This window comes from Tyto alba, unplaced genomic scaffold (assembly GCF_018691265.1).
Source record: "Tyto alba isolate M040663 unplaced genomic scaffold, T.alba_DEE_v4.0 Super-Scaffold_38, whole genome shotgun sequence".
NCBI classification, from domain to species: domain Eukaryota; kingdom Metazoa; phylum Chordata; class Aves; order Strigiformes; family Tytonidae; genus Tyto; species Tyto alba.
In genome coordinates this window covers 4,754,792-4,774,258 of record NW_024881313.1, presented here as the reverse complement: position 1 = coordinate 4,774,258, position 19,467 = coordinate 4,754,792, and the positions used below count along the sequence as shown (strand labels likewise).

General features: G+C 47.8%; 1 protein-coding gene across 1 annotated transcript; it reads left to right on the top strand.

Annotated features, from left to right (window-relative positions):
- Positions 1-1,092: 1,092 nt before the first annotated feature.
- On the top strand, positions 1,093-4,672 carry EVX1 (even-skipped homeobox 1). The gene is made up of 3 exons (XM_042802142.1): positions 1,093-1,528; positions 3,103-3,353; positions 4,142-4,672. Exons 1-3 carry the CDS (start codon positions 1,093-1,095, stop codon positions 4,670-4,672), a joined length of 1,218 nt encoding a protein of 405 aa, XP_042658076.1.
- Positions 4,673-19,467: the final 14,795 nt, after the last annotated feature.

Below are 19,467 nucleotides of genomic sequence, written 5' to 3'. Positions count from 1 at the left end.
GCTAGCTAGCATAAGCTCTGGCCTTGATAACTTGCATTTCTCCGAGCCTGAATTATTCTTGGCAGACCTTCTTCGTGCAGTTTTTCCTCCTGAAATAATAATTTATACAAAACAATTAGTTAAAAGGAAGAAAGGAGAGGAGACGCGAGACCCTCTTAAAGCTCGAGAATCGTAGAACAAATGGAAACTGTGAAGGAAGAAATAAGAGTAAACGATCAATAGCAGATAGCCAGAATAAATACAATTGCGAAAAGTGAAGAGTAGTTGTGTATTTTCAGCTGTAAAACGCAATAAATAGGTAACCGCATTTCCAAATTTTAATTATTGCTTTAATCTCAGTCAATAGAAAGCAGTAACAGTTATACGAATAGGAACCGATATTGAACCAGAACAAGTCAAAGCTATTTCTACATTCAAATGTCAGCAGCTCATTTCCTTATCCTCAAGTTCGCAAAGGATTCTTAAAGCCTTATATATGCAGTTATGCGGAAGCTGATTGCCAGCAATAAATAATGCATCCAAGGAAGAGGCTTGAGCACGTATCTTCTCACTTCCAGGATGCGGCTAGGGATCTTCGCCTCAATTCTACATCAAGGTTGTGGCTTAAAGCAGTCAAAAGGCTATTTAATTGTCAGGCAAGGCTTCCCCCTGCGGAACTCTCCCCGCATGTTACAACCTCTTTGCAGCTCAGCTCCATATGCATCTCTTTTTCACACTTCCCTCTCCATCTCGGGCTCCTACACCTGGTGCATCACGCATTTAGCCCATTAGCTCCGGCTCTTCCTTTCATCTTCCCCATGGCAGACGTTTCTATTTATCCACTGGCAATCAATGTGTGGCGTCACCGGTGGTACTGTAATGACGACTGCACCATTGAGGATGACAGCTTAGAAAGAAGAGGGCAATGGTGATCCCTCCCAGAGCAGCACAGCAGAGTGTAGCGCTCGCATCACAAGGTCACCCTATCTCACCGCTTGCTCCTCTGCATTGTCAGGAGCGGGCTGCTGGGTTTGTACAAGGCTGGGGCGGGAGAGGGAGGGAGGGGGGGAAGAGATCTGGATTTTTTTCCCCCCTCCCTTAAGCAAAGCCGCAATGGAAACCAGGAAGGAGATGGTGATGTTTCTGGAAGGGACACAACTTGGCGCTCTAGTTGGCAAGAGGGTGCCTAATTTGTCCGAAACAGTGGGGAGCCCCGCTCCGGATCCGCAGGAGAAGATGATCCATCGGAACTGCCTCAGCCCCAGACCTGGCCCCTTGTCGTCCCGGGAGAGAGGAGGAGGAGGAGGAGGTGGCGGAGGAGAAGACGAGGAGGAGGTGGAGGTGCTGCCAGGGACAGGGACGGTGCCGGAGAGCCGCTCGGCGGCGGCAGCACTGCTCTCGGCCGGACAGCAGCCCCCCGCCCCGGAGCCCCCCTCCAGCAAAGGGCAGCAGAGCAGCTCGGACACCGAGTCGGATTTCTATGAGGAAATCGAGGTGAGCTGCACCCCGGACTGCGCCACGGGGAGCGCCGAGTACCAGCACAGCAAAGGTACCCAACTCCTTCCCATGCCTCCAGCCCCCCGCCCGCTCCGGGGCTGGTGGGCAGCACTGGGGGGGGGGGGGGCGGGAGGGGAAAGCTGCCGGAGGGGGTCTTCCCCTCTCCAGCTGAGCGAGGGGCAGCGAAATCGTGGGGTCTGTGTGGGGAATCTCCTTTCTTGGCTGATTCCTCATCTCCCTGCCACCGGGAGGCTTGTTTGGGAATCAGAGGACACGACACCGGGCAGCCCCCGCGTCCCTGGAGGGGAGTCAGGCTTCCCGCCGGGGATGCATCAGGTCTGCAGCTTGTCCCGTAGGACCCCCTTGGCGAAGACCACCATCCACTCTCCCCCTCCATCTTTTTTATTTTTTTATTCTTCCCCATCGCCTGGACAGTGCATGCTCCAGGAAATCCCTTCCGATCCTCCCCACCGGCGGTTTTTTTTTGTATGTGTTGGCGGGGAAGGGCGCGGGGAAGTGGGGGGGGACAAGATCAAACGGGTTTTCTGGCCGAGAGCTGTTTGTGGTTTTGTAGGGTGAAATGTGCCCGAGCGAGTGCGGAAGCGCCCATAAAGACCGTAAAATCGCTCGCCGACTCCTGCCTGCCCCAAGTGCGGCAGCGAGGTCCTTGTTTGCACGTTGAGTTAAAACACACACACACACAAAAAAAAAAAAAAGGGAGAAAAAAAAAAAAAAAAAAAAAGAGGAGCGGTCCAAATTACCTTGTCACTTCTATGTCTCGGTGGCGCCAGCTCGGAAATGGTCCCAATGAATTAATTGCCTTTGGTCTCGGGCACAATGAGGGAGAGTTGCATTTGAAAGCAAATGCAGCGGCCAGGCCCCTTTTCCCCCTGCCCCCACTCCTTATTCCCACCTTCCTATCCCGGCGGAACCCCCCCCTACCCCGACAACAGCCCACTTCTCCCTCCTCCCCATTCCTCCATCACTTCAAGAAGAAGCCGGGAAGCGCGGCGAGCGCTGTCTGACCTCTCTCATCCCTTAGAGGCTCGTTGAGAATATCCCATCCTGGGCTTCCGAGGCTGAGCGGAGGCTCCCCGAGGCCTCACCTCCCCGTCGGAGGGAGCAGGGTCGCTGCTTGCCGGCTGCTCCGCTCCTGGGCCCTTGCAGGGCCGGAGGAAGGGCCGCGGAGCCGTGCGCTGGGGTGGCGGGCACACCTGCCTTCCCGAGCCGCTCAGGGCCGGGGGATGCTGCGGCGGCCGCCCCCGGCCTCACTGCGGAAAGCGAGCGGGGGGGGGGGGACATCGAGCAGACAACCCCAGGGCGGCGTGTGTGGGTTTGGGTGTGCTGGGGAGGGGGGCGTGGGGGGTGAGGAGGCAAGGTAGCCTTCCAACCAGAGCGAATAAGCACCCGTCAAACCTTTAACCGGTGCGGCATCCCCTTCTCCCTGCCCTCCCCTCCGGTCCCTCTTGGGTGTCTCCGCAGCATCCTCGGCGGGGAGGCACAGAAAAGGCGAATGAGGAGGGATGGGGGGGGAGAAGGGGAGCTCGCTGGGGAGTGGGGCGGCGAGCATCCCTTCGTGGCCTCCCGCCTCCGAGCGTGTGTCTCTGCTCCGGGCTCCCCACGCAGGGCCGTGCTCCGAGGCGCTGGCTGGCAGCCCCAGCAGCGGGGGGGATCACCCCAAGGGCAGCGGAGGCAGCGGCGGCTCCCAGGGCTCGCTGGCCTGCAGCGCCAGCGACCAGATGCGCCGCTACCGCACCGCCTTCACCCGCGAGCAGATCGCCCGGCTGGAGAAGGAGTTTTACCGGGAGAACTACGTGTCCAGGCCCCGGAGATGTGAACTGGCGGCTGCTCTAAATCTGCCAGAAACCACCATCAAGGTACACACAGCTCGGACATGTTTCCAATTAGCACGATATAAATCTATATGGCCAAATTTCCTTGCAAAACTCGGGAAAGCACTTCGCCAGCGCAACCCTCCTTCTCCCGCTCGCCCCCACCCCCTCACCCCCACCCCCACCCCCCACCCCCCCGCCCCTTTCCTGGCCCTGCCCGCACCCTGCAGCAAGCAGCAATGCGGGAGAGGGGACACGGCTCTCGGAGCCATCCCACCCAGCACCGCTAATCCGGCCTCTCCCTAGCAGATTATTTTTAATCCTCCCTTCAACCCAGTCCAAACCTGGCTCAGATCTTGGGGGAGGGAAGATGTAACCAGTAACAGCTCTTGTTTTCATCTCGCTTTGATTTGCCTTTTCAAAAACATTTGCACATGAAAATAAATCCGATGACAGTAAACCCAGGTAGTTCTGGCTGCAAAACCTCCGCAAGGAAGCCAAGCTGCCGGGTTTGCCCCAAATCGGGGGCGGGGAAGCGAGGGGGGGTGTGTGAGTGTGTGTCAGCGGGACAAGTCCTAGCAAGAAGAAAGGAAAACAAGCACCCTAAAAGGGCTGCTCCCCTGGGTCTCCCTGTAGATTTATAGGGGCTTGACTGATCCTTCCGTGCGTGATGACAACACCCTCTGGGAGGGAGAGCTGGCGCCGGGCTCCTCTGGCCGGCGGACCCGCTCCCGCCCTCGCCGCCAGGGACCGGCTCCGGGGGTCGGGTCCGGGGGTCGGGCGGAGCGGGAGGCGGCGGCGGGTGACGGCTCTGGCCTCCCCTCTCCCCGCAGGTCTGGTTCCAGAACCGCCGGATGAAGGACAAGAGGCAGCGCCTGGCCATGACCTGGCCTCACCCGGCCGACCCGGCGTTTTATACCTACATGATGAGCCACGCGGCGGCCACCGGCAATTTGCCGTACCCGTTCCCGTCCCACCTGCCCCTGCCCTACTACTCCCACATGGGCATCGGCGCCACATCGGCTTCGGCCGCCACCCCCTTCAGTACCCCCCTGAGGCCGCTGGATACCTTCAGGGTCCTCTCCCACCCTTACCCGAGACCAGAACTGCTGTGCGCCTTCAGGCATCCCTCTCTCTACCCTGCCCCAACTCATGGACTCAGCAGCGCCGGGGGCAACCCCTGCTCCTGCCTGGCTTGCCACAGCGGTCAGTCCAACGGGCTGGCTCAGAGACCCTCCGGATCAGACTTTACCTGTTCAGCCACAACCAGGACTGACTCTTTTCTCACTTTCACGCCCTCTGTGCTGAGCAAAGCCACCTCAGTCTCCATGGACCAGCGAGAAGAAGTACCTTTAACGAGATAAACCTTCGTCTCAGGGTTATTAAAAACTCGCCCCTTTCCCGGGCTTCTCTTCGAGTTCATGTACCTGCAGCCGATGTTTATTTAATCGTGTTCTCTCCCCAGAAGTGGACACCTACGGGAAAAAAAAAAAAAAAAAGACTAAAAATAGCTCAGTCTTAAAAGGATTTACGTTCCAAAAGGAAGGAGAAGGAAAAAAAAAAAAAAAAAAAGAAGGAAGAAAGAAATAACTAGTGATTTATCTGTGAGAAGAATTTTAGGCACGGAAGAGGAAGAAAACCAACCCGAATGAAACACACTTCGGTAGCCTATAGAAATGAGCTGGGACATTCTTTTCCATGGATAGACTTCTTACCAAGGGCTGGGACTTCTGGGGGTCACAGCAACAAACCTTATGCACAGACCTACGAGACGGAGAAGGAAAATCTGAAATACTTGAAAGAAACATTATCTTGATAACGAAATGGCTCGTGCGCATGAAGAAAGCAAAGATGTAACCTACCAGAGTGTTCAGAAAATAAAAACAACGAGCAAACAGCAAGCCCAAAAGGTTTATGGATTGCCACTCAACAGTATTATCCAGTTGTCTCTATAGAGAAAACCAATGCTTTACCGTAAAGAAAAACTGTCATTCTGTACATTACTTTTGTGGTTGAATTGCATTCTTTACTCTCCCTTGTCTCCTCCTTCGTTTTGAGCAGAAATCCATCATTTCATCTCCTCTTTCATTCTAACTTTTATTTTCAAGAGGCAGACTGGAATTGGCAGGGAAAAAATATGAGCTCCTGCCTCTTTATGGGTCAGAGCTATTTGTCCTTTAAATAACAATGTCCTATTATCAGTCGCTGAAATGTGCACACACTGACGAAATTAGCAAGTGATGTATATGTAAAGAGGGGTTTTGAATATCGAATGTATAATGCTCTGTGAGCAGAGACCCCGTGCCAAACGCTAACAAGCCGCCAAGGGAAGAGATTAGGTGACAGGGAGCACAACTCCTTCAGACAATCACCAGTCTGTAAATTGGAGCAAAGGCGATTTCCCTTCCTTTGTACTTCAGCCTTCAGTTCTCTCATTTGACTTTTATTTGCTGCGTTTTCTTCCTTTCTCTCTCACGTTCTCTTTCATTCCTTCTTTCTCTCTCATTTTCTTTCTTTCTTGCTCTCTCATTTTCTTTATTTCTCTCTCATTTTCTCTCTCATTTTCTCTCTCATTTTCTCTCTCATTTTCTCTCTCATTTTCTCTCTCATTTTCTTTCTTTCTTTCTTTCTTTCTTTCTTTCTTTCTTTCTTTCTTTCTTTCTTTCTTTCTTTCTTTCTTTCTTTCTTTCTTTCTTTCTTTCTTTCTTTCTTTCTTTCTTTCTTTCTTTCTTTCTTTCTTTCTTTCTTTCTTTCTTTCTTTCTTTCTTTCTTTCTTTCTTTCTTTCTTTCTTTCTTTCTTTCTTTCTTTCTTTCTTTCTTTCTTTCTTTCTTTCTTTCTTTCTTTCTTTCTTTTCTTTCTTTCTTTCTTTCTTTCTTTCTTTCTTTCTTTCTTTCTTTCTTTCTTTCTTTCTTTCTTTCTTTCTTTCTTTCTTTCTTTCTTTCTTTCTTTCTTTCTTTCTTTCTTTCTTTCTTTCTTTCTTTCTTTCTTTCTTTCTTTCTTTCTTTCTTTCTTTCTTTCTTTCTTTCTTTCTTTCTTTCTTTCTTTCTTTCTCTCCTCCTCTCCTCTTCTCCTTCTCTCCTCCTCTCCTTCTCTCCTTCTCTCCTCCTCTCCTTCTCTCCTTCTCTCCTCCTCTCCTTCTCTCTCTCACTCTCTCTTTCTCTATTTCTTTTTATTTGAATTAGTTAAATTCGTGCATTGGGTTTTGTGTTTCCTTCTCCACCAAAAAAATCTTTGTATTTGTATGTGTCCTTCACACTGGTCCCTCTTCCTTCTTGAGTATTTCTGTCACAAGTGCCCCCCCCCCCCGCCCACTACCTCCTCTTGCAGGTATTTCTGAGGAGGTAGCATCATTGCTTTTGTTTTGATTTCTGTCAACCTCAAATTTAAAAAACATGGTCATCGAGCTGGGTAGCTGGGTAGTAGTTTCTTCCAAAATCGGAATTGTTTCTTTCATCCTATTTTAAAATAGCCCAAAGAATACACTGACATGATTTGTTACTATGTCGGAATGAAACTTGATAGCAACAACAAGAATCACTAACAGTGATAATAACAACACACATTTAAACAACATACCGCCCATATTTGTATTCTGCTTTTCTTCTTTTCTTTTTTTTTTTTTTTTTTTAAAGTAAAGTGTTGCTTAAGACGAATTTCACCTTCATGCAGTTTCTAATAGTTACAGTTCAACAAGCAGGAAAATAAATGCTGGACAGAACAAAGACGTGTTGACACCTCCGCTATCTACTTTGTGTTAAATTGCTGAGGAGCCTCTGGTTTATTGTCACACCAGAGACTTTTTGTTCTTAGGACAGGGAGTGAATAGCAGCGTTTCCCTATGGCGGATGGAGAGCAGGGAAGAGACACGGGCGTGCCAGGATGTATTTTTCCAATCAAAAAAATCTGTTTATTAGCGCTTTCTAAAAACTGATCCAAAGTCACCATCTTTAAATCATTAAGGGCAGATTGTTCCACTCTTTCTGAATGAGATGTCCTCATGGACGTGGAAACCGATGGCCCTTTTTGGACACTCACAAATAGATTCTCCCCCCCACCCCCCCCGGAAATGCATTGTAAACAGCGTACAAGGGCAGCGCCGAACAACATCTGAGCTTTGCAAGCCTTTCCCCTTCTTACTTTGTCTTTTAGCAGGCAGGAGAAGAACCAGTCCGACAGAACGGGAGCTGCGGAGCCAGTGCCCGGTGCAACCCGCCCCGCCGCGCCGGCCCCCGGGAGAGGGGAGCACTGAAGCGGCCGGGGGGCAGCTGAGCGCTGCCCAGCAAAACCGGGGGGTCCTAGATGGCCCACGACCGGCCCCCCCTTCCCCGGTGGGGCGGAGGCACCTGCTGGGCCGCGGCCGCAGGGCAGGGTCCGGGCATCGCCCGCGGAAAAACCGCGGCACCAGTTTGCTCTTGCAAAAATGCCCGGTTCGCCAGTTGCCGTCGGCTGGGGCGCAGGGCAAAATAGATATCTCTCTATATATATTTTAAAAGACATATCTTTTGTATAGATATATCTAGGTGTGTGTGAGAGGGAGAATATTTAACTCGCTGTGTGCCTCTTCCAGCCGTGAACGGGACATCCCCCCGCAAGGAGCTGGCGGGCGGCGGGGGGGGCAGAGCCAGGGAGCCCGGGCCACGGCTCGCCCGCAGCCGGCGCGACCCCCCCCCCCCCCCCCCCCGCTGCTCCAGGCGGCCCTCGCCGCCCTCCCCACAGCCCGTTCTTGGAGGATGCTGCGGCAAAGGGTGGCTGTGAATTTCTCCGTGGCTCGGTCACAGGGCAGAGATTGCCTGCGACAGGTAAATAGGCTGTGGGTCGCAGTAATGCCAAGAGTATTTTCAGTTAATAGGGGAGGGAAAATGAGGTGTCTGGAGCGATATTGGAAAGTACAAGATCGATGATCCGTCCTCGTGTCCAATCAGCAGCCTTTAATTGACTGTATTTTCTAGGTAATTGAGCCGCTGTGCTCCTAAATTGAAGTGGAAGATATAACAATACATCTCACTGGGAGGAATTAGTCATTACTTCATAATGAAATTTTCCTTTTGCTGCGTGGGGCCGGTGCCGTTAACGCCTTCGCCGCCGGTGGGGGTGCCCGCGGCCCCACGCGGGGCGCCGGCTCCGGGCACGCGTGGGGCATTGCGGGCGGCGGGGGCAGACACAGGGGCACCCAGCCGGCAGCGGGCTCTCCCTCCGGCCCCGAGCCGCTGCCACCAGGCAGGCGCAGGGTCCCCTCGCCTCGTCCCGGCCAGGGATGCGACCCTTCGTGGAATTAGGGTGAGGCCCGGGGGGAGCCGGCGGTGGACACCCGCCCCCTTGTCACTGGCGGGCCAGGAGTTGTCTTCGGGGTACCCCATGTGCCGCATCGGCTCCACTTCCCAGCCAGCCAAATTCAGCTCCTAAAGGCCTTCCCCGCCTTGTTAGCGTTTGATTGATTGCCTTATTAAAGCGTGTTCTTGTAAGTGTGACCGAGCTGATTGCACTGCATATGTTTGGGATAATGCTCATTTTAAACAACTGAATAATAATAATACTAATAAAAAAAGGACCAGAAGAGGAAGAAGATGAGCTCTAGAGAACGGGTTAAGCCTAAACGATCCCGGGGAGCAGTGCCGTAACTCGCGCATTAAATTGCTCCGTTACTATCAAATCACTCAGCCCATCTTTGTTGTGTTTTATGTGTCACCTCCTATACCATTAAGTGAGATAACACCGAGACTGCCGCTTACTTTCCCGTCTCAGACTATATGTTTTTATTAAGGCTGTATGATTAAACTGGATCGGATCTGCTTTCCTAGCACTATTCTTTACTCCAGCGCCCAAATCATTAGAAAATCGGCTCTCCATATTTCACATTTTCCTGCTGGGTTGTTAGGTCGTTTGCAGGCACCTGCAGAAAGGCATGTGGCTCCTTTAGCTTTTCGGCTTGTATATCTGAAGGATCCTTTTGTTTTCCATTATTCTTCTGCTCGCCTGGCTACTTTATTTTACTACTGAGTTTATTTAGCCCCTGAAAACACCCTCCACCATATGTCACCCCAAGGCCCGCTGTCCTGCCGCTTACAATAGTGTCACCCTGGGGTAAAGCCAGCGTCAGGATGAGCTGGAGTCTCGTTAACACAAATGGCTTCATTTAGACGCATCAGGTTCCTGGCTGGGTGAAAAGGGGGAGGGGAACCAGTCCCACGTCCTTTTGCTGCATCCTTCTCCCCAGAGCCCCTTGTTTGTTGCCTGCACCCTCCAGATCTTCTCGCTGCTCCTTTTGTAAGGCGGGAGGGTCCCGTCCCCGCTCCGCACCCGCGGATGGGCTGACTCCCGTGCGGGTCCGGAGAGGGGTGCGTTTGGGGTCGGTAAGGGTAGGTCCCCGACAGAACTGCTCCCTGTTTTTAGAAAGTTTTTCTTATTTTCTCTCTCTCTTTTAAGTAGGGGGAAGAGGATGTAGCTAGCTCAGAATCTTCAAACACGAAAACAAATATACAAATATATCACAACCTCTGGCCTCCAATTCAGCGTTTGCCTTTTTTTTTTTTTTTTTTAAAAAAAAATCATTTAAACCGAGTGTACCTACGACTAAGAACACAGTGCAGGTTTACACTAATATTTACAAACCTCACTTTAAAGAATCCCCATCGGTGTATTGCATGCACATATGCACGCAAAGCAAACACACGAAGTGGTTTTCCCTGCTGCCCTCTCTGCAAAGAAGTGCCTGGTACTTCAGAGACAGAAATTGCCACTTAAGAACATCACATGAAAGTATTAAGTAATTATTTAAAACAAGGCTGTTTGGAAAAATATTTGTATTTATTGCAGCTGCTCGATTGGCCTCGTTAAAGCTAGGGAGCATTTAAATTGTGCTACAGTCTCATTTAAATCCAGTTTCGTTCCAGCAGGCTGCAAAGCCTGAATAGAACCAATCACTCCATAATGATGATGAATGAGAAATTAATTCAGATACAAGCAAGACAATTTAGGCCTTCATCTGTTTAAATAGCCTTCCAAGATTATTCGCAATTGCAGGTCACAGATTTAATCAATTGTCCAATCTTGTGAAAGTCATATCCTTGCATCTTCATCGAGATTATTTATAGCGCGGCAAAGCCCAGTGAAAGGTATACGCTCTTAACAGGAACAATTACTTAAAGGGAAGCGTTTGCAAAATGAAAAACAAATGCCTCTGTGGGCAGTAAATGATCAAACACCTCCTCGCTCTCCCGGCACATCCTCCCCAGCCTGAGGAAGGGAGCGGAGCTGCAGGTGGGGTGTAAAGGGGACAGCTGCCAAACTCCAGCCCTGCCGTGCCGGCTCAAACCATCCGCGCCTGACAACTCTCCTTCGTGGGCCACCCGGTCCCATCTCGGCGGAGCCCGTGCTTTTTTGCTTCCTGAGAGCCGTGCCTGCAGAAAGGAACCCCTTAAAAAGCACCTTTTAACCACGCAGTAACCCGCAAACCGCTCTGCTGCTCAGCCTGGGTGTGCCAACCCCGGCTGCGGCGGGGGGGGGGGGGGGGCTCTCATTTTCTGCCTCTGGTTGCCTGTTCGCGATGTATACATGTATATGTGCCACCGGCCCTGCTTTTGCCCGAGCCCTGCGTCTCCCCCAGCCCAGCCTTGCACGTTACCGACCCCCCCCACCCCCCCCCCCGGGCCGGGGCCCGGCGGCGCGGGGAGAAGCCGGCCGAGCATCCCCGCTCCTCTCCGGCTCTTCCCTCGGGCTTGGGCGAGCCGCGCGTGGAAATGCCCGAGGTCCCAAACAACTCGGAGTTAAAGAATCCTCTCCGAAAGTTGAAGCAGGCTGTTCGGTAACGGGGAGATTTGTTGCATTTCTCGAAGAAGCGGTGGAAAGCAGGGAAAAGACCGGCTTTACCCATCAGCGTCCCTGTGTGTGACCGCGTCCTCCCTCTCCTCACCCCTTCTCCAAACACAGACCTATTTACCTGAAGCCCTCATCCCCCCCCTGGCTCTGAAACGCTGCCTGGAAGGGCCGTTTCAAGCTCCTACCTAAACTCGAGAGGGGGTCCCGGGCTCGGAGAAACACCTGCTGCCCCAAAGAGGCTCACCCCAAAACTCAGGGAGGGCAGCCCGAAGGGAGCGCCTGGGGTGTGTTAGGGGGAGGGCCCAGCCCCGCGTCTCTGCAGCCCCGGGAGCCTGAGGGTGGAAGCTCCGAGCACTCGTGGGCAGCGCGGGTCCGCCGGCCCCATCTAACTCCTAGGGCCGAGGAGTCACCGAAGACCCCCTGGGAGCCACCGAAGTTTGGCCACCGAGAGGACTGGTCAGGCTGCCAGCGGAGAGATGTGTTTTCTGGGTGGGAGCGTGCGAGGGTCAGCCGTGACACGTCCTCCCGGTGAGCCGGGAGCCCCGAGTCCATGCAGTTTTCCCGAACCTCGAAGGGGAGCGTGGGGCGCACCCACTCACGGCCGCTGCTGGGGCGGGGAAATGCGAGGATTTCGGGCATCAGGCGGGGACCGAAGGAGCCGTACGGGTACGTGGGTGTGTTCCGCGTGGGTATGTGTCCCTACTCCTCCTCCTCTCACCGCCCGACACAGGAACCTGGAGCAACGCCGGTACCTAAAACAAAAGCCTGACTGCAGGACGCTCGGAGGAGCCAGTCTCGGCGGCGGACTTTGATGTATCGCTGTCCAATTAGTGCCTTTAATTGGTGTCCTCTGGGACGGGCAAGCCGGGAGCGGGGCCGCCAGCGCTCCCCCGGCGAGCCCTGGCCCGCTCGCAAGGTAACACAGAAATAACCCGGCCGGGCGGCACGAATCCTGAATCCCTTCCGAGCGGGAGGGGAAAACGATTTCGCAAACCTGAGACCAATTCCTCGCAAACCGCCCTGCGGGGCTCCGTGCCCACGGACACCCGTGTGGCCAGGCAGGGAGGGGTGTGGAGTGGAGCTGCTCCCACGTTTATCCCAGTCTCGGCACTCAAATCCCTCTCTGGCTGCGGAGGGCGGGGGGGTCGTCAGCGTGGAAACGACATTGCTCAAAACATACCGCACGTTCCTTCCAATTTGGCTAATGAAGGTCGCCTGTTAAACGTAATTTTAGAGGTTAAATGAGGCTGACTGCAGATTTAAAGACGCTTGATAAAATGTCTTATTTAAATGACACGTACTGTATATATAGATGCCATTACAGCGGTCTAGCTTTACCTTGGGGGAGGAGGAGGAGGAAACAAAACAAATACACAAACAGGCAAGGGAGGGAAAAGCGCCGCCAATTTATTCCAAACCAAAAACACTCGGTCGAAAAAGAAATTGATCGCTTCATCCATCAAACGTATAAAATACATTTCTGAGATCAGAAGTCTCTCGGAAAGACAGAGAGGGAGGCTGGGAGAAAGTTCGTACTTGACAAGAACCCCCAAAAGGGGCATACTAGGAAAAAAAAGGGAATAAAAGACAGCTGTCACTGGAAGAATTGACAAAATTCTGGTTTTCTTTCTTTCTTTCTTTTTTATTTTCTTTTTTTTTTTTTTTTTTCTTCTTCTTCCCTTTCTTTTTCTGTTACCTCGGTTAGTCGTACAAGGTTTTAAGAGAAAAAAACCCTAAAACCTGAAGCCAGAAAAAGATGGGATTTTTTGATTAATAAGGAAATAAATTTGTCAGAATGGAAGGCGATGCTGACTTCTCAAATCTGGTGCTAACGGAGGCGTCTCTGGGGAAGGCAAGCAGTTCCAGGCTGTCTCGGGAGCCATCAATCCCTGGTATCCGGGTACACCTCGAAACTCAGTCACCAGACTTTTTACAGGAAAGCATCTCTGATCAATATTTGTAAGCTGAACTATTTCATTTGCTCTTCTGCATCTGTGTTTTCAGTGTTAAAATATTGTCATTTTCCCACGCTCTTCTAGAGTGGCAGTACAGTGTTACACCAGGGGCATCTTTTATGTCCAGTCCCCAGAAGCTAAGTCCTATATGTGTGTCATGCATTGCCACCAAAAGTCACAGCAGCCAAATGCCACTTCTCCACTCTATAGAGAGACCTTAATTTACACCAGAATGAGTGCTCTCAATTTCTTATCCAAGAGAAAAGACCCTAGTGGTCTGTTCAGCTAGTTCTCCCAATAGCTTGATTTCACCTTGATAAATTTTCATTAAAAAACCTTTTACACTTTCTACCTTGCCTGCCTGGGACCAAATTCTGAAGGTCTTAAGCCTTCCCAAAATGCATTTTGCCTGCTTAAGGGGAAGTTTGCTTACTGCTATTGCAGTACAAGATCAAAGACGAGTTACAGAGCAAATAAAGCAGCTACTATTACTAGATCCACATGATTAATATGTGGCCTTGTACTCCCATAGACTGTGATCCACTCCTGGGAATTATCCTACAACTATTCTAACGTTTACTCAAGCCTGTGTACTTTAGGAAGGGAAGTTTTCTCTAACGTGGAGATACTGAGTCATAGGTTCCAAAACCACTTTCCACAAATGACCTGATCTGAAGTAAAATTTAACCCAAAGCCAAAAGGTCTGATTTACTAAACCTGTGGCTAGAAAGGAGCACAGATTTGCCTCCTCCAACAACTGCAAATTAAGTAGAAAATTATACAGAAAGGAGAAGGAGAAAAAAAAAAAAAAAAAAGAGGGGGGAAACCCCTAGCTTTGTCAGTGTTTATGCCCCCCTTTCAGGCAGCTGAAATGTGGACCGGGATCTATTCTGGAGGCAGAAGAGCACTCGACCAGTTGATGGGGGTTGTTTTGGCTCCAGATGAGCCAAACTCCTAACCTGTTCCTGGTTCTGTGTCGATGTGGATTTGGACAAGTGGACACGCCTGAGTGTCTGAGCCCCAAGCAGTGCATTACTGCTCATTAACACTGGCTCCCGAGATACAAAAAAATAGAGAGTGAATGACCCTATACCCCTCTCCCTCTGCTTTGGCAGTCTCAGCTTCCCACCTGAAAGCCTGCATGTCATTTGGGTCACAAAGGCAGGTTTTTACAACAGAGTTATACTGCAGCACTGAGCAACTGAATCGTGCATCGCTGGTAAGGAGGTAGTTACTCCCGCATCTATTTAGCCCATTTAATCTAATCTAACTGCAGATCATGACATCAGGCCCTCCAGAAAAAAAGGCGGTAGCATCACTAATTACGATTCCCAACTTTTGATGTCAGTAGGAGAGCTGATACCCATGTCTCTGGCACCCACCGATTTTTGTATTATAACATATTCCACTTGGCCACTTGTATCTCAAGGACTGTATCTCAAGCATTTGTATGGTAATAGTGCAAGACAGACAGGAAAAAGGGCAACATGACCTCCGTTTTCTAATGCTGCTCCACAGAGGAAAAGCCATATTCACCAGTGGGAATCTGGTGTGGGATGTCCAGATCCAGGTGTAGGAATCAGACATGCTGATACTAACTGTGCTGGCTCACAGCGCTGATCTCTCTGGCATTATTCCAAACCAACATTCCCCAGTCAAACACAAATTGCACTTAATACCACATAGTCACCTGAGTCACCTGAGATTTGGAGCAAGTGATGATCAGCCATATCATGCAACTTTAGCATATTCAAAATCTTACATGATTCCTACATCCAATGCAAATTTTGTACTTTGTCTTCAATTCCAGACTCCCTCTTTACTCAAAAGAAAGATACTCCAAGGTGTGATTTTAAACTTCTCAATAAAGAAGTTAGGCTGACATTTCTATTCCGTGATGCATGGCTTCATGGTGATATGGCAACTCCATATCATTGGTATATAACTCCACCAAGGGAAAATTATCTACCCTGATAGACCAAATCACCTTTTTTTTTTATGCAGGAGCACAGTTCTCACAACTGCCTTTCCTTGAAAAAACAGCTGCAAAGTTGAGCATCTGTGTGCATGTAATTTCATTTTATCATAATCACTCCTTCAGCAAGGGATGTTACTTGATGTCTACTGTAATCTGCCACACCAGTAGAAATTAAAGAGTTGCTGTTATCCCATCATACTGACGCTTGTTCAATAAGTCTCCAAGAAATTATTTCCCAGACTTGTTAAAATTTTGCTTTATAAATTGATAATTTAACTCTAGAAGAACCTACAGCTTGATCTGTATGTCACAGACTGTTAGATTTCTCCCAGTTAATTTTTACTGAGCCCAATATGATACATCTGACAGCAGAAGATTTTCAATACAGATGCCTGATGTGACCTGACATAGCAGCTTATGGAGGATCTTGGAAGTATATGCCAACCATGATTCAATGGCAAAAGCAAACAGAATAGATCAGGGGGAAAAACAAAACAAAACAAAACAAAACTTCCAGTTTTCTTACTTTCTGATAAAAATTGTTAAGAAATTTATCCTTCTTTTCTTCTCAGCTAAATTATTGAACTTTTATTATACAATATTTTCCCTGAAAAAGTTTACATATTGTAGTAAAGTACCTCTCTGTCTTCACTCTGACAACCTAAGCAAATGAAATTTGTGTGACTTGTCAGCGTGAGGCAGTTATTGATATCTGAGGGAGGCTTTCTCTTACACCATCTACAATTTTTCAGTGTCCTCTCTCAAAGCATGGAAATCATAACTACCTACAGAGTGTGAGGGTATTTAGCATTTGTTCCAGCAGTAGCCTGTCTTTTTATTTCTATATAATATTTCCTGTACAGGCAACCAATAACTGCACTAGCCGAAACGGAGTTCTGCAGCACTGCAATGGTACTGCATGTTCACACATTTCTCCACTATAACACTGCTTTTCTCCTCTGTCTTCTAGGATATGTTCCTCAGTCTGTAAGAACAGCTTGCATCCATTGTTCCTGAAAGTCTTATTTTATATTTTGCAATGTTTAGAATCTGTTTCTGTGTCAGGTCAAATTTCTCTGTGACATTGGTGCACCTTAGCTGTAGGACTGCCTTGTTACCTAGAAGAACAGATTTATTAGAGGAAAAAAACCCCCAAAGGATCGTAGCCCCCCATAGCTCTGCTCTGTACATCATCTTCCTTTCATAGACGTGGTAACAGCTATGTAGGTATGCAGGTGCCACATATGCAATGTGGCACATGCATCCTTGACACAAATTTGATCAATATTGGGTATGTACATATTTCTGGCCACCTGATTACAACAGCCAGTAGTACTGAACATAACAGCCTGTGCTGAATCTCGCTAGCCGTAACCCCATTTCATGATGATGTCTATAATGGCAATAATTTTTGTGCTCTTTAAATCAGCCAATTCTTCACTTGCTTTAAGTAGTCTCTGACACCTATTAATTAGGATAGTGTATAATATAGGGATACTGTATAATATGTTATGATTAGAATGTCACGGGGTAACTTCCTCACAAAAGCCTAGGCTGAGACATTTATAAACTAAACCCATAATCTCATAAAAATAAATTAAATGTGCAATGCCAAGACCTATTTTTCATAAAACTATGTCGATTGACATAACATATATTCCTCTTTTGAATTCTTTATTAAATTAATCCCATGTAATTTTTCATGTTATTTTCTTTTATATTAGTGCCATGCTAATCAGCCCACAGTTAGTGGGTCACCTCTTTCTTTCTTTCCGGGAAAATAACATTATCTCTTCTGAAATTTCACCAATATTCTGAGATTTCTTGCAAAAAACCATCAGTTCTCCTCAGTCATTTCTCTAAAGACTTTGCAAATTCACTGATTAGTATTATTTCTCTATTCCACAAGGCATTGTTTCATATCCTCTTTAGTTAATAATCTTATTAAAAGTAGTTAATCATCTTCTTTTGTTAAGATTACATTACCCTGATTTTCAAATAAAGATTAAACCACTCGATTTTCCACTTCCAGCTAGTATTAGATCCACACTGTTGAGAGGATCTCTTTTGTTTTCGGTATACTTTAGAACTTTTTCGTAGTGCTTGTTACCACTGGATTTTTCCTGTTGTCTTTAGCTTCCCTTGTCAACTTTCTGCATTTTATAAGATTTGATGTATGTTAATTGCTATGTAATATGGTTCCCTCTGCACGCTGAATGGTGATCTTTTTACTTCAGATATTTTCCTTTATTTCACTCTCTCCCAGGGCTGTTCTGAAGTGAAGAAGCTGCTCTTCATGTAGATATTGCTCATATGCAATGTAATTTCTGGTCTCTAGCCACCCACCAGTTTCCAGTCTAAAAATTAATTTATCATAACAAGGTCCAAAACCCAATTTTTTCCATGCTGGACAACATGCCTTTCAAGTTGGGGAATTATTCATGATTTTTAGAAACTATCAGCGATGGTTTACTGCTAGCTGCATGAGATAAAGTAGCACACATGCTGAACTGAGTTTGTCCAGATGCTACTATTTTTATTCCTAGATATTGCAGACAAATGTTTAAGAGGTAATTCATCCCATTCTTGGGTTTGATTTGGCAGTTTGTGACACATCCCTGTCAGCATCCCTGGTCTTTGTTAGTTAGTACATCAGTCCATATGCTTTTGAGACCTTTTAGTTGTGAGTTATAATTACTAAGTTGGTCTTCTCCCCTTCTACTCACTGCTTTTACTTACTTTATCTGCTTCTCCATGTTATAATCTGAATATGATGCTCTGCTCACACGACTCATCCCACCAGGTGCTAGCGATGCTGACTATATCTTTTCGCTAATAAGACTTTCCCGTTCCCTGAGTGCGTTATCCACACACCCTACCATTGTTGTAGAAGAATCTGAAACATTCGGTTTCTTCACATTCTTTGTTACATCAGTTCAAAGTTTGTTGTTTATTACACCATATTTGCAGCTGGAACCATGTTTGTATCTTCAGCTGTCTCCCCTGGAGTCATTGTACTAATAGACTCCTGCTGTTCTAGCCAATTCCCAGCCACTCCCTTACCCATGAACAAGACACACTATTCATACAGCTTCTTTCCTATTAGTACATGTCTCATTCTTTCACTGAAGCAAAAGTTCAGCCTCAGACCAGAAGCAAAATCCTGAGGACACCAGATTTTCTAGGTGTTGTGGAAGGATCTCGGAAAGGTTTGTATGGATATTCATCTAGCCATTCCTCTTGCTTCCTTCTCAAATCCCCAAAGCCTTTCTTTAACCCTCTGCTCCTAGTTGTAGTGAGCGTCAAAATGGACACTTTCAGGATGATTTCACAAACATGTCTGCTTATATAGTTCATTGTTTCTAATATTTTTAACATAATCATTTTGATCACTTCAATTTCTTTTTGCCTGTTTGCAATCTGACAGGTATCCGATTGTGATTTTTTAAACTCTGCATGCTGTTTAAGCCCATGCTTTGGAAAGCCTATGGCACTAAGCGGTTGATTTAGCCAAGGATAGCTACATTGCCACAGCCCTTAGTCAACAGTTTAGAGGTTTGTTAATCTCACTCTATTTCAGTTCAGTCCTTTTCTGAAAAGTTTTACATTCCCCAGAACTTTCAGTCATCTCATGCCATTCTGTGCCACCGTGGAGACCTTTAGTGCAATGCTCAGTGATGACAAATTAGAAGTGAAGGTACATGGATGAAGTAAAACAAATCTTCAGTTGTATCCTTGAATCTGAATAGTTCTTCTAGCACTTTTCTGAAGCTTTTCCCGATTTGTCTGCATCCTTTCCAGCGTGAAGATTGTATTCTAATGAGGGATTTGTGCTACATGTAGTTAAAAAAACTCTCTGCGCTTGCTACCTCCATTTAAATTACCCCTATGAGCTACCACATCACCTTGGGAATTCATGTTTAGTGATGCTCAATTCTTTAGAGGTTTCAACCCTTTCAACCCCAGGCTGCCTCAGATCCACATCCTGTAATAAAGTCAAATGCAGCATCAGATGTGGGGACATTTACCATGTGATCCAGGTAATTTAGTCAGTGACATGTCCTTAAAAGATATTTATGTTCAAAGAAATTCACATTCTTTTTCAGCAATTCCCCGCCTAAAAATATTCATAAAATTAATGAACAGTGGTGATCCATAGGAGAACTGTTAGAGGATCTGTGATAGTTCTCCCTTAGATGAGGACTGTCCCCTCTGCTGATCTATTAGTTAATGGGTTTTCAATCCATTTTATATGTGTTATATTCAAATAGTATTACTTTTTATATCAGAATCTGGATTAAATCAAAAGGCATTCAGAGTCTGCTAGAGAAATACAGATATCTTTGCCAACCAAATACATTATCATTAAAAAACCCAGCAGATCTTATTAACAGGATTCTTCCTTAATAG

Bases quoted from the DNA above. Each gene is read 5' to 3' on its own strand.
- EVX1 (XM_042802142.1), top strand. From the start codon at position 1,093: ATGGAAACCAGGAAGGAGATGGTGATGTTTCTGGAAGGGACACAACTT. The intron at 1,529-3,102 runs GTACCCAACTCC...CTCCCCACGCAG, and splicing joins CGAGTACCAGCACAGCAAAG to GGCCGTGCTCCGAGGCGCTG. The intron at 3,354-4,141 runs GTACACACAGCT...CTCTCCCCGCAG, and splicing joins TGCCAGAAACCACCATCAAG to GTCTGGTTCCAGAACCGCCG.